Raw genomic sequence first — 14,196 nt, 5'->3', positions numbered from 1 at the left:
TTTCTCTTTCTCTCTCTCCCTCCCTCCCTCCTTCTCCCCTCTCAATTTCTCTCTACCTCTATCCAAAACTAAATTACTAAAATAAAATATGAATTGTTTTTTTATTATTATTATTTTGCTACCAGAGTTATTGCTAGGGCTGATGCTGGAACTACAATCCTACCACTCTTAGTGACTTTTTTTTTTTTTTTAGAAAAAAGATGAGCTGTTCATTTTCTTGACATTTTGTTGCTTTCAAAAAGTATGGATGGGGGGCCCAGTGGTGGCACATCTGGTTGAGCGCACATGTTACAAAAAGTATGGATGGTAGTAGTAAAAGATTCTGAATCCAGTTCTGTTTGGTTATTTAATATGCTCATCCTTTTTCTTTTTTCTATTTTACTCATTAAGATGTAATATGGGCAGGGCCAGACGGTGGTACAACTGGTTAAGTGCTCACATTACAATCCAAGCCCTTGGTCCCCCCCTGCAGGGGGAAAGCTTTGCAAGTGATGAAGCAAGGCTGCAGGTTTCTGTCTTTCTTTATCCCTCTTTATCTCCCCCTCCTCCCTCAATTTGTCTTTTTCTCTATCCAATAATAAATAAAAATATTTTTAAACAGATGTAACCTGTACTGCCCAGATTGCTCAGGACAAGCAGCGAGACCAAGAGACACTTGAGAGAATAAGGAATGGGTTTATTTACACTAGTGGGGCCAGATCGGGATTGCTTCCAGAAAACCTGAGCCCCAGACAGGGCTTAACACAGGTTTGTATCTGCGGTTAGCAGACACGGGGGTTAGCTGCTTGTGAGCAGCTGCAGATGGTTTCACAGAAGTAGATCTTAGCTATTAGGATGAAAACTTCCAAACTTTGCAGGTTTCTTTTGTTTCCACCACCCCCAACCCCTCTACTCAGTTTATCAGGGCTGCAGTAGCTTGGCTCTGACTTCTCTGCGCCTGCCACCTCAAGAATAGAGAGAAATTTAGAGGGGAGGGAGACACAGCAAGGGAGAGAGAAAAATAAAGATCTGCAGCCCTGCTTCACCACTCCTGATGTGTAATCCCTGCAAGTGGGGAGCAGGGGCTCAAACCCCAGTCCTTGTGCATAATGGTGTGTGCATTCAGTCAGGTGTGCCACCACCCAGCCCCCCAAAAGTATAATTTTAGAAAGCTTTTAAAAATTGTTTTGATTTTAAAAATGAATAATAAATATTAAGGTTGATCCCTGGAAGACTCAAGCACTGATTCCCCATATTTCCCTGGACATTATTCCAGATCAGCATCTTTGGGCAGTAAAAAGCATTTGTCATACTTCTTCATCTTCTTTAGTTTTCATGGTTATACGATGGGTGTATACCTCTCTATACATACATACACAGAGAAAGATAATGTTCAAACACTCCTACAATCACAAAAGTCTTTCCCTGAAAGCCTGTTCTGTTTTTAATTAATACCCAAAGCAATTAAATCATGGTGTGCTCCCATTACCTGCCAAGTTTTGTTATTTTTAAAATACAACAACATGGTTTCGGATTCTATTATTTGGTACATGTTCAGCCTTTCAAAGGTGGTTGCCTTGGTTTCTGGAGACATGAACTTGCAGCCAGGCAGTGAAAACAACCTCACTCTGAGATGGACTGGTTGTGCTTAAAAAGCCTCTCTTTTAAGTGGAGGGGGCTACAGGATGCTTGTCCTTTGGGACAACAAAGGGGTCAAAAAAATGAGGTGTGGAACCCACAGAAAGTCAAGACCTTAGATGCCCTCCTCTAGGTTTCTCTTCCATTGGGACACTTAGGAATTTAATGGACATGTTTAGCTTCTTGAAAAATGTCCTCAGGGTTCTCTTAGGGACAGTAAGAGATCATGAGGAAGGTGTGGTAGACAGACTCGTGTCATCTGCAGCAGAATCCCCCAGACTCACTGTATCAAGCAAGATCAAGCCTGCCTCATGGTGGCCTCCAGATCACCAGGAGAAACACTAAGGTGTTCAACATCCATCCTCAAAACAAGAATCTTCAAATGACAGCAGTGTGCAATCCTTCACAGTTATAATGAAGAGTCCACAAAAACCCCACAACAAAACTAGTCAATACCAACGCTATTAGACAACAAGACCAACTTTGACAGATTGGCAGTCTTAAGACTTGAATAAGCACCTGCATTATGTAGAACATTGGGTTGGTATGGACACAGAGAAGTATAAGCCCAAGAGGCAGCACAGCTAGTAGAGTGCCTGACTTGCAAGCATGAGCTCCCAAGAACCATCCCTGACATTGCATATGCCAGAGTAGTGCTCTGGTTCTCATTCTCATTCCGTGTGTGTGTGTGTGTGTGTGTGTGTGTGTGTGTGTGTGTGTGTGTGTCTGTGTGTGTGTGTGTGTGTGTATCTCCCTCTCTCTAGTAAGTTAATTAATTAAAAGGTTATAATTTCTCCTTAAAAAAAAGTATAAGCCCTGCCTCACCACAAAATGCTTGCAAAGTCTTGGAGATGTGAGGGAACTTCAGAGGCAGTGAAAGAGAATGCACAGATGGTAAGTGAACAGAAGCTCAGTGAGACCCCCCTACAGTCTCAGTCAGTGAGACTTCTACAGGGCAGAGAGCAAGAAAATACCCACAAGTCCAAGAGGAAGAATGACTGAGACTATCCAGGTGCAGGAAAATGTCAAAAGATGACTTCAGAGCTAGTCTAGATTCTCTTTTTATGGGTAACAAACTTGCACTCACTTCACTCTCCACCCAGGACCTAACTACCTCCAGATGGAGAGAGACTAAGTGTCTAGCTGTGGAAAACATGGCAAAGACAGGGGCCATAGTACAGGGGCCTTCCTCGCCCCAACCCTCCAATGCGTTGGCTGCATAAAGCTGGTGGTGCTGGTTCAAATGTTTCCTAAGAGAAACAGAAGGTGTTTTCTCTCTTAGATTTTTTTTTCTTCCTCCCTCAACCTTTTCTGTAAGAGTGACTGAAATATAACTTAGAACTAGGGCTCAGGGGAGCTGGGTGGTGGCACAGCAGGTTAAACACACGTGGCACAAAGCACAAGGACCAGCGTAAGGATCTCAGTTCGAGCCCCCAGCTCTCACCTGCAGGGGGTTCACTTCACAGTGAAGCAAGTCTGCAGGTGTCTATCTTTCTCTCCCCTCCGTCTTCCCCTCCTCTCTCCATTTCTTTCTGTCCTACCCAACAACAACGACAGCAATAACAACAACAATAATAAAGACGATGATAAACAAGGGCAACAAATGTAAAGAAATTAAAATAAATAAATAAAATAACTAAGGCTCAGGCAGTCCCCTTTTTCAGTTGCTCATATAAGGTCCCCTTAGTTTCCATTTGCTCTGCCATTTAGAGAGCACTGAGATAAGATAGAATTCATCGTTGATATAGAATCAATCTGACAACCCCAGGCCCATTGCTACATATCTTTTGTCTAGCTGTTCCTCATATCTATCTAAAGGTGGCAAACTTGATCCCTCAGTGAATAAACTAGTCCATCTTAGAATGAGGGTTGGGGCTAGATCTTGCATGGCCTTATCTGATACTTACTGAGTAGTTTCTAATTCCATCCCTTGAGGACACCCAGATCATCTCTAATTTCTATTCCACAAAACGGTCTGTTGGAGAGCTGGTCTCTAGTGCAGTTAAGTCCTTCCTTCTGCAAGAATAACATATAGGACACCCCTGCCAAGCACTCTAGATATCCCTCTGTTTTAAATCCTTTTATTGTTTCACATGCTTTATCTCTTTTTTTTAATTGCCATCAGAGCTATTGCTTTTGTTCAGTGCCTGCATAACAAATCTACCACTCTTTGGTGGCCATTTTTCTCCCTTCTTCCCCTTTATTTGATAGGAAATAGAGAAATTGGTGAGGGAGAATAGAGTGAGAGAGAGAGACACCTGCAGTACTTGCTTCACTGCTTATGAAGCTTCTCCACTCCCTGAAGGAAGAGAGTGAGGATTCAGACCCAGGCCCTTGAACATGGTAAAGTATGCACTTAACTAGGTGTGCCACTGCCCGGCCCCCTTTCTTTATCTGTCAAGAGAGAAAATTGACTGCATCTCTTAAAAACCTGAATCCTATAAATGAATAAAATGCTCTAGATCTGAACTAGCCATTAAAAAGTCTTCATTACTGATACTTTGATACTAAGATATCTACATAGGTACTTTGATGAATACAATTGAACACTATATTAAACTCTAAACTCTGATCACATGACATGGCGTGTGTTTCCTGTAGATAAAAAGACTTTAGTTTCAAATGCCTCTAACAACCTGATAAAATAATCAATTTTTATTTATTATGCCTCCCTCACACAGCTGGGCATTATCTTCCAAAACTAAGTAGGAAAAATGGCATGTCAAGCTCTTTCTATCCTTTCTACTTACATTGCAATTATAAATTTAAATACTATTTTAATAATCTAGAGAAAGAAAAACTGTTCTTAACCAATAACTCTTCATGGATGGGAAAATGTCAACATGGAGTTTTGTGACATGAGAATAAAGGCTTCAGCAGTATCCTAGGACCCCAGTGCTGTCCCTGATCCCACTCTGAGTCCCTGCTTCCAGTGTGTCTAAATCCACCAGAAAACTCTAGAAGAGGCCCTGAGGAGAAAATGCCCTCCAATATAGGAGAGGGAGAAGAGACCCGCAAAGACAACATTGAGATACCACCTCACCCCTGGGAGAATGGCATACAACAAAAAGGACAGCAGCAACAAGTGCTGGAGAGGCTGTGGGGACAGAGGAATCCTTCTGCACTGCTAGTGGGAATGTAAACTGGTCCAGCCTCTGTGGAGAGCAGTCTGGAGAACTCTCACAAGGCTAGACATGGACCTTCCATATGACCCAGTAATTCCTCTCCTGGGGATATACCGCAAGGACTCCATAACACCCAGCCAAAAAGGTATTTGTACACCTGTGTTCATAGCAGCAAAATTAGTAATAGCTAAAACCTGGAAGCAACCCAGGTGCCCAACAACAGATGAATAGCTGAGAAAGCTGTGGTATATATACACAATGCAATACTATGCAGCTGTTAAGAACAATGAACCCACCTTCTATGACCCATCTTGGACAGAGCTAGAAGGAATTATGTTAAGTAAGCTAAGTCAGAAAGATAAAGATGAGTATGGGATGATCCCACTCATCAACAGAAGTTGAGAAAGAAGAACAGACAGGAAAAGTCAAAGCAGGATTTGATTTAATCTGGAGTAGGGCACCAAAGTAAAAACCCTGGGGAGAGGGTGAGGGTGGATATTCGGCTTCCCAGGGTGGCTGGGGGGTTGGGGTGGGTGGGTGGGATGGGACACAGTCTTTTGGTGGGGGGGATGGTGTTTATGTACACTCCTATTAATTTGTAGTCATATAAATCACTATTTAATTAATATGAGAAGGGGAAAAATTGATTTTATGTCTCAAACTTTTTAATACGTAGGCTGAGTCTTTGATATGTTGACTCTCTCAAAAGCCTAAACTAGGGAGAACAGAAGCAATCAGTGGCACAGTTATAATGTCAAAGGCCATCAATTATGGTGATGTTGGGTATTATACAACAAATCCTAACAAAAGGATTTTTCAAAGTTAACCCAATTACCAAATAATGTGATTATAACAATAACTATCTACTGTCTTCTTGAATCTTAAGACAGTAGGAACCTCACATTTCCGCTACAGAGTCAATATTTCCCCCAGTCCTGGAACCTTACGGTGGGGCGCACTTTCCTGCATGCTTCTCTCAATTCATACTAAATAATATTGCATCCGCCGATTCCAAACTAATCAACGAACCGAGCGCCACCTCAGCATGCTTCACTTCAGACTGTGTCCAGAGACTTCAGGTGTTGAATGACAACCCTTCAGCTTCATTAGTCGGGTGAGACCTTTCCTTTCATAGCATTCTCTAATTCCATTCCAGGAGGTTCACTTCCTAACAAAGTCCCAAAACCTAGATATAGACTAGGTCCCATGAGAGCATATGTCCATACGTATCCATAAACTAGGGTAAAATATATACCTGAAAGCAAAAATAGACAATAGTCTGCAGTGAGTACCCCCCAACACTTCATCTGCACTATTCCAGCCTTTAGGTTCGTGATTGTTCAACAATTTGTTTGGCTTTGTATGTTAACTCTCTTTTCAGCCATCAGGTTCCAAATGTCAGCATGATGCCAACCAGACTTCCCTGGACAGACAACCCTACCAATGTGTCCTGGAGCTCTGTTGTTAAAATTTCGGAGGCTCTTGCCGGGCGGGTCTAGATTCACGGTGGGTAACAGAGACGCGGAGACAACAGCTGGGCAGGGCAGCTGTATTTCTTTATTCAGGAACAACGATTCATAAACTAAGACAAACTAATCACCAAACAGAACTCTGCTGTCTCTTTGTGGCGGCGCAAGCACTCTTTCTTTTACTCTCGAACTCAGGAACCCTCGAACTCTCTCACTCTAGAACTCTGGAACTCTCTTACTGGGGAACCCTCTGAAACTCTTCCACTGTGGAACTCTCTCTTACTCTGTAACTCTGAAACTCTCCACTCAGGAACCCTCTGGCCCTCTCTCTCTTCCTCTCGAACTCAGGAACTCAGGAACTCAGGCGGGGTTCCTCCGGGGCGGGGCCAAGTGGGCCCGCGAAATTTAACTGGACTGATCTAATTCTCTTGGTGGGGGAGAACTAGAACCCAATGTAAAGCATACAACAGAGCTCCACTTCCCCAGAGCCCCAACCTACTAGGGAAAGAGAGAGGCAAGCTGGGAGTATGGATCGACTAGTTGACATTCATGTTCAGCGGGGAAGCAGACCTTCCACATTCTGCATCCCACAATGACCTTGGGTCCATACTCGCAGAAGGATAAAGAATAGGAAAGCTATCAGGGGAGAAAATGGGTTACAGAGATCTGGTGGTGGGAATTGTGTGCATTTGCACACCTCTTATCCTTTGGTTTTGTTAATGTCTCCTTTTTTAAATAAGTAAAAAAAAAAATTTTTTTAAAGAAGAGACCTGCACTCAACCAGCCATTGATGTCAGTTCCTTTGATGACTAGACTCTAAGACACAGAAGGCATGAACTTGTCCTGTTAAGTAACATATGCTATGACTAAATGAACAGTGCTGAAGCCATGCATCCCTCTCAGTGTCTAGAATAATGTCTGGAAAAGAAATAGGACTCGGAGCTGCCTGCTTTGTCATGGGCATGACCCAGGCCCACCCCCACGGCACTGAAAGAAGTTTCAGTGCTGTGGTGTCTTTCTCTCTGTTTCTCTATCTCCGTCCCTGTCTTTCTCTCTGAAAAAAAGTTCACCTGGAGTGGTGAAGCCCCACTTCAGGGGCTATTTTTGTGATGACAAAAAAAGAAATAAAAGGAAAACAAGCAAGGGATGGAGGGTGCTCAATTACTAGGTTGATACATTAACTCAATGGTGATTCTTCTTCTTTTTTCTCCAGGGTTATCGCTGGGGCTCTGTCTCTACACCATAAATCCACTGCTCCTGGCGGTCATTTTTCCCATTTTGTTGGTCTTGTTGTTGTTGCTGCTGCCATTGCTGCTGTTGTTGGATAGGACGGAGAAATTGAGAGAGGAGGAAAGACAGAGAGGGGAAGAGAAAGACAGACACCTGCAGACCTGCTTCAGTGCTTGTGAAGCGACTCTCCTGCAGGTGGGGAGCTGGGGTTGGAAACGGGATCCTTATGTTGGTCCTTGAGTTTCATGTGCTAGCACCCAGCCCCCTTAATGGTGATTTTATTGCAGGTTTTCTTTGTGGTGAGGACCTATTTTATTACTTGTTTAAAAAAAGTAAAATGTAAGCATGAAGCTAATTTTCAGAGCTTATTGGTGTCAAAAGCGGGTTTAAAAATAAACTCACATGAAAGTGAAGGAAAAACAAATGAACAGAAAGCGTAGGGCAAAAAATGTTGATCCCAGGCCAGCAAAACAGCTCACTTGGGTAGTGTACATGTTTTTTAATGCAAGTGACCCAGCTTCAAGTCCAGCCCCCACTGCACTAGAGGAAGGCTATGTCCTGTGGTGTCTCTCTCCATATCTATCTTTTTTTCAAAAGTGGAATTAGAATAATGAAGCCATCCTTTTCCAGGAGAAGTAACTTCACAACTCTCTCATCAACTGTAACAAGTCTGCATACTTCTATTTTAAAATATTTTATTATTTATTTATTTATTGGATAGATTAAGAGAGAAATTGATAGGGGAGGGGAAATAGAAAAGGAGAGACCCACCAGAAATACCAAATACTTAGATAAAAATATTGGCAGAACTCTTGTTCATCCAAATTTTAAAGGCATTTTCAATTTTACAAATCCAATTACACAGAAGACTAAAGCAAAAATAAACCAATGGGACTACACCAAATTAAAAAGCTTCTGCACAGCAAAAGAAACCACCATCCAAACAAAGAGAACCCTTATAGGATGGGAGAAGATCTTTATATGCCATACATCAGACAAGAGGTTAATAGAAAAAATATACAAAGGGCTCATCATACTCAGCAATAAAAAAAACAAATGAGCCCACCCAAAAATGAAGAGAGGCTATGAACAGAATATTCACCATATAATAGATCCAAACAACCAACAAACATGTAAAAATGCTCCAAGCCATTTATTGTCAGAAAAATGCAAATAAAGACAACAATGAGATACCACTTCACTCCTGTGAGAATGTCATATATCTGAAAAGATAGCAGCAACAAATGCTGGAGAGGTTGTGGGGACAAAGGAACCCTCCTGCACTGCTAATGGGAATGTAAATTGGTCCAACCCCTATAGAGAGCAGTTTAGAGAAATCTCAGATGGCTAGAAGTGGACCTTCCTTATAAACCTGCAACTTCTCTTCTGGAGATATATCCTAAGGAACCAAACACACCCATCCAAAAAGAGTTGTATATACCCATGTTCATATCAGCGCAATTTGTAATAGCCAAAACTTGAAAGCAACTCAGCTGTCTAACAACAGATGAGTGGCTAAGTAAGTTGTGCTATATATACACAATGGAATACTACTCAGCTATTAAAAATTGTGATTTCACTGTTTTCAGCCCATCTTGGATGGAGCTTGAAGGAATCATGTTAAGTAACATAAGTCAGAAAGAGAAAGATGAATATGGAATGATCTCACACATAGACAGAAGTTGAAAAATACTACCACGAAGCCAACCTGACTTCCTTGGGCAGATGACCTCACTAATGTGTCCTGGAACCCCACCTCCCCCAGAGCCCTACCCCACTAGGAAAGATAGAGACAGGCTGGGGTTATGGATCGACCTGTCAATGCCAAAATCCAGCAGAGAAGCAATTACAGAAGTCAGCCCTCCCACCTTCTGCACCCCATAGAGATTTTTGGTGCATACTCCCACAGGGATAAAGAATAGGGAAGCTTCCAATGGAAGGGATGGGATATGGCACTCCAATGGTGGGAACTGTATGCAATTGTACTGCTCTTATCCCATAGTCTAGTCAGTCAAAGAAGTTAAAAAATAAGAAAGCACAAAAAAAAAAGATAAAGAGAGACCTACAGAATTGTTTCACCACTCATGAAGTTCTCCTCCTGCAGGTGAGAGCAGAGGTTTTAACCAGAGTTCTTATGCATATGTATTATTCTAATAGGTGCACCATCACCCAGCCACATCTATATATGCTTCTATGTGGCCTTAAAGATATCTACCTCATAACCCACGAGTTGATAGAGTGGATAGCTCATGACATGAAGAAATAAGGACTTTTGCCCTCAGTGTGGAACAACAATGGTAGGGATTGCCCCACTCTCCAAAGGGAGGCTGGGTCAACACACTCTGCCACTCAAGGAGGACGGGTCCTAAAATGAGTGCAGCCTACAATGTTCCTTGCTATGGCCATGGAATGTGAGCTCAGACCTACAGCGATGCAGATGTTACACAGGCCCCTTTGATGAATATGGGCCCCAGATCAGATCAATGAGGTTTACAGTTAGTGGTATTTATATACTTTTCTCATATTTGGGGAACTACTCTCTTCCTTGATCCAGCTTTTTAGTCCTACTTCCAACCCTCACACTATCTCTCCAGATAATACCTTTAGCCAACCTGAATGTTAGCTGACAGGCTCAGGCAAAAATTTATAAAGTCATGGGCCCCTTGGAATATAATATATAATAAACTTACTAGCTTTTTCCAAAAAGGAGATCCTAAATCTCATCTGCTCTATTCTTACTTTTAGGTTCCTGATTATTAAATAATTTGTTCTGCTTTATAACTTAATGCTTTTTCATCCACCAAGTTGCAGTTGCTATCATGACACCAACTTGATTTCCCTGAGCAGATGACCTCACCAATGTGTCCTGGAACCCCACCCCTCCAGAGCCCACCCAACTAGGGAAAGATAGAAACATGCTGGGAGTATGGATCGACCTGCCAATGCCCAGTGGAAAAGAAATTAAAGAAGCCAGACCTCCCACAATGATCCTGGATCCATACTCCCAGAGGGATAAAGACTAGGGAAGCTTCCAGTGTATGGGGATAGAATGGAGAACTCTGGTAGTAGAAATTGTACCCCTCTTATTCTATAGTCTTGCCAGTCATTATTGTCAATTAAAAATTAAAGAAAGAAAAAGAAGAAAGAAGGAAAGAAAGGAAGGAGGAAATAAAAAATAAATAAAGAAAGAAAGAATTAAAGAAAGAAAGAAAGAAAGAAAGAAAGAAAGAAAGAAAGAAAGAAGGAAGAAAGAATGAAAGAAGGTCTTGAGTTCAATAACCAGTATCATAAATGCCAGGATAATGCTCTGGTTCTCCTCTCCCCCCCTTCTCATTAATAAGCACATAGGTCTTTCAAGAAAACATTTCTGTCTCCTGGGTCCTTCTTTTATCCAATCATATTTCCCAAAGTCCAAATTCTACATCAACTGTGTCAGCCTGAACAGCTATGATCTTTGCCTAGAAACTCCAGTAGACCAACACATCTTCTACTTATTCATGTTATCTTTAAGGAAAACACTTAAAAAAAAAAACTTTCTCTGACAAGTGTTCTCTGGCTAATATCATCCTACACTACGTTTTTTCTTTCCCTAAAGCATATGGGCAATCTTGTAAAACAGTATGTTGGTTCTTTTTGACCAAAAAAGGCAAAAGAATTCATTTTAAAGCCAGCAACCAACTACTCAAACAATGGATTATTATTTTTGATTTCTAGTGGTTAATAAACTACTTGAAGGCAAGAGCCCTCATGAAACATAAAAGCCTTCATTCTCATGTCAGAGAACTCCATGCTGACATCTTCCCAAGGAGAGTCAGGGACAGTGCTGTTTTCCCTAGAAGACTGAAATAGTACTTGAGTCTGTAGTTGAGACATAGGTAGAAGGATGGAAAATCTTTTATTTGTTATTCCTTCAATATACCTGACACAACCGTTAGTAATATACTGGTGAATAAATGAACTAGTGATGCATTTCAGCATTTCAGTCCAGGTTCTATTGCTAAAGATTTGCATACAGCAAGCTAAACAAATGACTAGTGACAAACTCTGGGACCCCAATCTTGAAAGAGTTCATTGATTGGTTACCACAGTGATTATTAAATGACCCTGCTGTCTGTGGCCCTCCCCTTCTCAAACATTTCACTCACCATTGCGTTGTATCTACCACCCATTTAAAACCCTGAGTGTAAAGGCTCTCTTTTGCCTGCAATAATCTCCATCTGGGTAGCATGAACAGAGTAGAAGGTGGGAGTTCTGTCATTTAGAGTCTAAAACACATCTTAGAAGAATAGCTTCCATACAAATTGAAAAGAAAATCACTGAGTCATGAGAGATAAATATGAGGAGTGTATGCTGTGAATTGAATTTTATCCCAACCAAAATTAACATCCTCCCAAAGTGATGGTACTTGAAATGGAGCTCTTTGCTTTGAGGGAAGGAATACTTTGATTAAATTAAAGCAGAAGACTATCTTTGGATTGAAAGACATTGGTTAGATCAGAGAAGGAGCTATGATTGATTTTAAGACTTTGATTAGATTATAACAGTAAAAATATCTTTGATTACAATAAGGGCATTTGACGAGAAAAAAAAAAGCATGTCATTATCATTGCTTGTGTTATGGAAACATTAGATTAGAGCAGGAGCTCATCTATAGTTGGAGTTCTGGGACTCTAGTTAGATCAGATCAGGAACTTTGGTTTTGAAACTGCTTAAAGCACATCTTTAACAACATTAAGTAGTAAAGGTTGATTGGGTTTCCAAAATACTGGATGTATCAGAGCAGGAACTTCAACTTTAATCAGGCAGGAATTTATCTTTGATTAAATTAAGGAAATATGTCTAGATCAAAACAGGAAATTATTGTCAGGGGAAGATGCCAGGCTAAAAGTTGATCAATCTATATATCCATACCATTCCTTACCTGTGAGGACATAATGAAAAGGCAGTCATCTGCAAGTCAGGAAGAGTCTCCAACAGAAGCCAAGCATCTATCTCCCCCTTCCTTCTCAATTTATCTCTATCAAAAAACAAAAAAGAAAGAAAAAAATTACCCCTCAGAGTGGTGTACTTATCATGTCGGTACTGAGTCCTAGCAATAACTACAGTGGCAATAAAATAAAATAAAGTAAAGTTTAAAGTACACAGAAAGAAAAGACCAAAACCAAATACTAGCGCTTCAGTATCCTGTGGGATAATATCAAGTTGTCTTACATACATGTATTTGGAGCCCCCAGAAAGGAGAAAAAGGAAAACAAAACTTATTTAAACACACATGACTTAACTTCCCCCAATTCTATAAAAATTATAAATCCAATGTCTATATATTTATTGTAATTGTAAATCAAACAATCTAAGCATACAATCTAAAAAAGCTAAACACAAGAAAAATCTTACTGGAACACCTAATAAACAAATTTCTCAAAAAAACAGTAACAAAGAGACTATCTTTTAAGAGAACCAGAGAAGTAGCTCAGCAAATAGAGTACATGCTTTGCAAAAGCTGAACCTTCAGGTTTGATCATCAGGATCATATATGATACTCTGATCCATCTTTCTCTCTCTCTCTCTCTCTAAAGAAAGGCAGACTGCCACATACAGCGCCTCATTTGGATGTGTCTATAGAGTCTTGGAAGCTTGGTTACCCTACATTCTCCTAAAAAATGGACCTTGAGAGCTTGTCTGGTGGTTCTAGCAGGGGAGCGCAGCTACTCGTATACCCTCAAGCGAAGGTGGAGATAGGTCTGTCTCTATCTGGGGAAAGCCGTCCTCTTCCACCAAGAGCGCAGTTTTGGGAGGGGCATGGAGCTTTGTGGGAGAAGGGGACACCCGCCTAGCCAGCCAGATCAGCCAAATCAACCCTGGCGATCAGGCTCAACCTGACGCTGTTGACTGGCTACGGAAGAAGGGTAAACGCTAGAAGAAGAAGTGGGGTGACAGATGTCACAGCCAGATCGCCCTCACATCCTCTCTCTTTTATTCTCTCTCACTAATATTGCACAAATCTTTTTTAAAACAGAGAATGAAACAGTGGGAACAAAAGGCCCACCTGACAGACTAACAAAAGTGAAAGTCCCACAGCTTTCTTATTAGTGCAAGTCACAAGACAATAGAAAAGCATTTTAGGAGTAGGGTGGTAGCGCAGCTCATGGCTCAAAGCGCAAGGACCGGCATAAGAATCCTGGTTCGAGCAGCGGCTCCCCACCTGCACGTGAGTCCCTTCACAGGTGGTGAAGCAGGCCTTCAGGTGTCTATCTTTATCTCCCCCTCTCTGTCTTCCCCTCCTCTCTCTGTTTCTCTTTGTCCTATCTAACAAGGACAACATCAATAACAACAATAATAACTACAACAGCAGGGAATCAGACGGTAGCGCACCGGGTTAAGCACTGGTAGCGCAAAGCACAAGGACCGGCATAAGGATCCCAGTTCGAGACCCCAGGTCCCCACCTGCAGGGGAGTCCATTCACAGGCGGTGAAGCAGGTCTGCAGATGTCTATCTTTCTCTCCCCCTCTCAGTCTTCCCCTCCCCTCTCCATTTCTCTCTGTCCTATCCAACAACAATGGCATCAGTAATAACTACAACAATAAAACAAGGGCAATAAAAGGGAATAAATAAATATTTAAAAAAAACTACAACAACAACAATGAAAAACAACAAGGGCAACGAAACAGGGAAAATAAATAAATATATTTAAAGAAAGAAGGAAGGGAGGAAGGAAAAAAAAGAAAGAAAAGTATTTTGATGATCCAAACACTGT

At 41.4% G+C, this 14,196-nt stretch overlaps 1 protein-coding gene across 3 annotated transcripts in view; it reads right to left on the bottom strand.

Annotated features, from left to right (window-relative positions):
• The window catches only part of CACNA1E (calcium voltage-gated channel subunit alpha1 E), a 558,522-nt gene that overhangs the window by 529,879 nt on the left and 14,447 nt on the right, over positions 1–14,196 (bottom strand). For 2 of the 3 annotated variants that reach the window (XM_060197787.1, XM_060197789.1), the window contains exon 1: positions 12,363–12,736. Coding sequence is in view for 2 of the 3 variants with exons in the window: in XM_060197789.1 (XP_060053772.1) it covers positions 12,363–12,658 (296 nt within the window). In the remaining variant the exon portion in view is untranslated. Of the gene's footprint in view, positions 1–12,362; positions 12,737–14,196 lie in introns of those variants that run through there. The other variant, XM_060197790.1, reaches the window with a different exon arrangement.

This window comes from Erinaceus europaeus, chromosome 9 (assembly GCF_950295315.1).
Source record: "Erinaceus europaeus chromosome 9, mEriEur2.1, whole genome shotgun sequence".
In the NCBI taxonomy this organism is placed as follows: domain Eukaryota; kingdom Metazoa; phylum Chordata; class Mammalia; order Eulipotyphla; family Erinaceidae; genus Erinaceus; species Erinaceus europaeus.
This window is presented reverse-complemented; position numbering and strand designations above follow the sequence as displayed.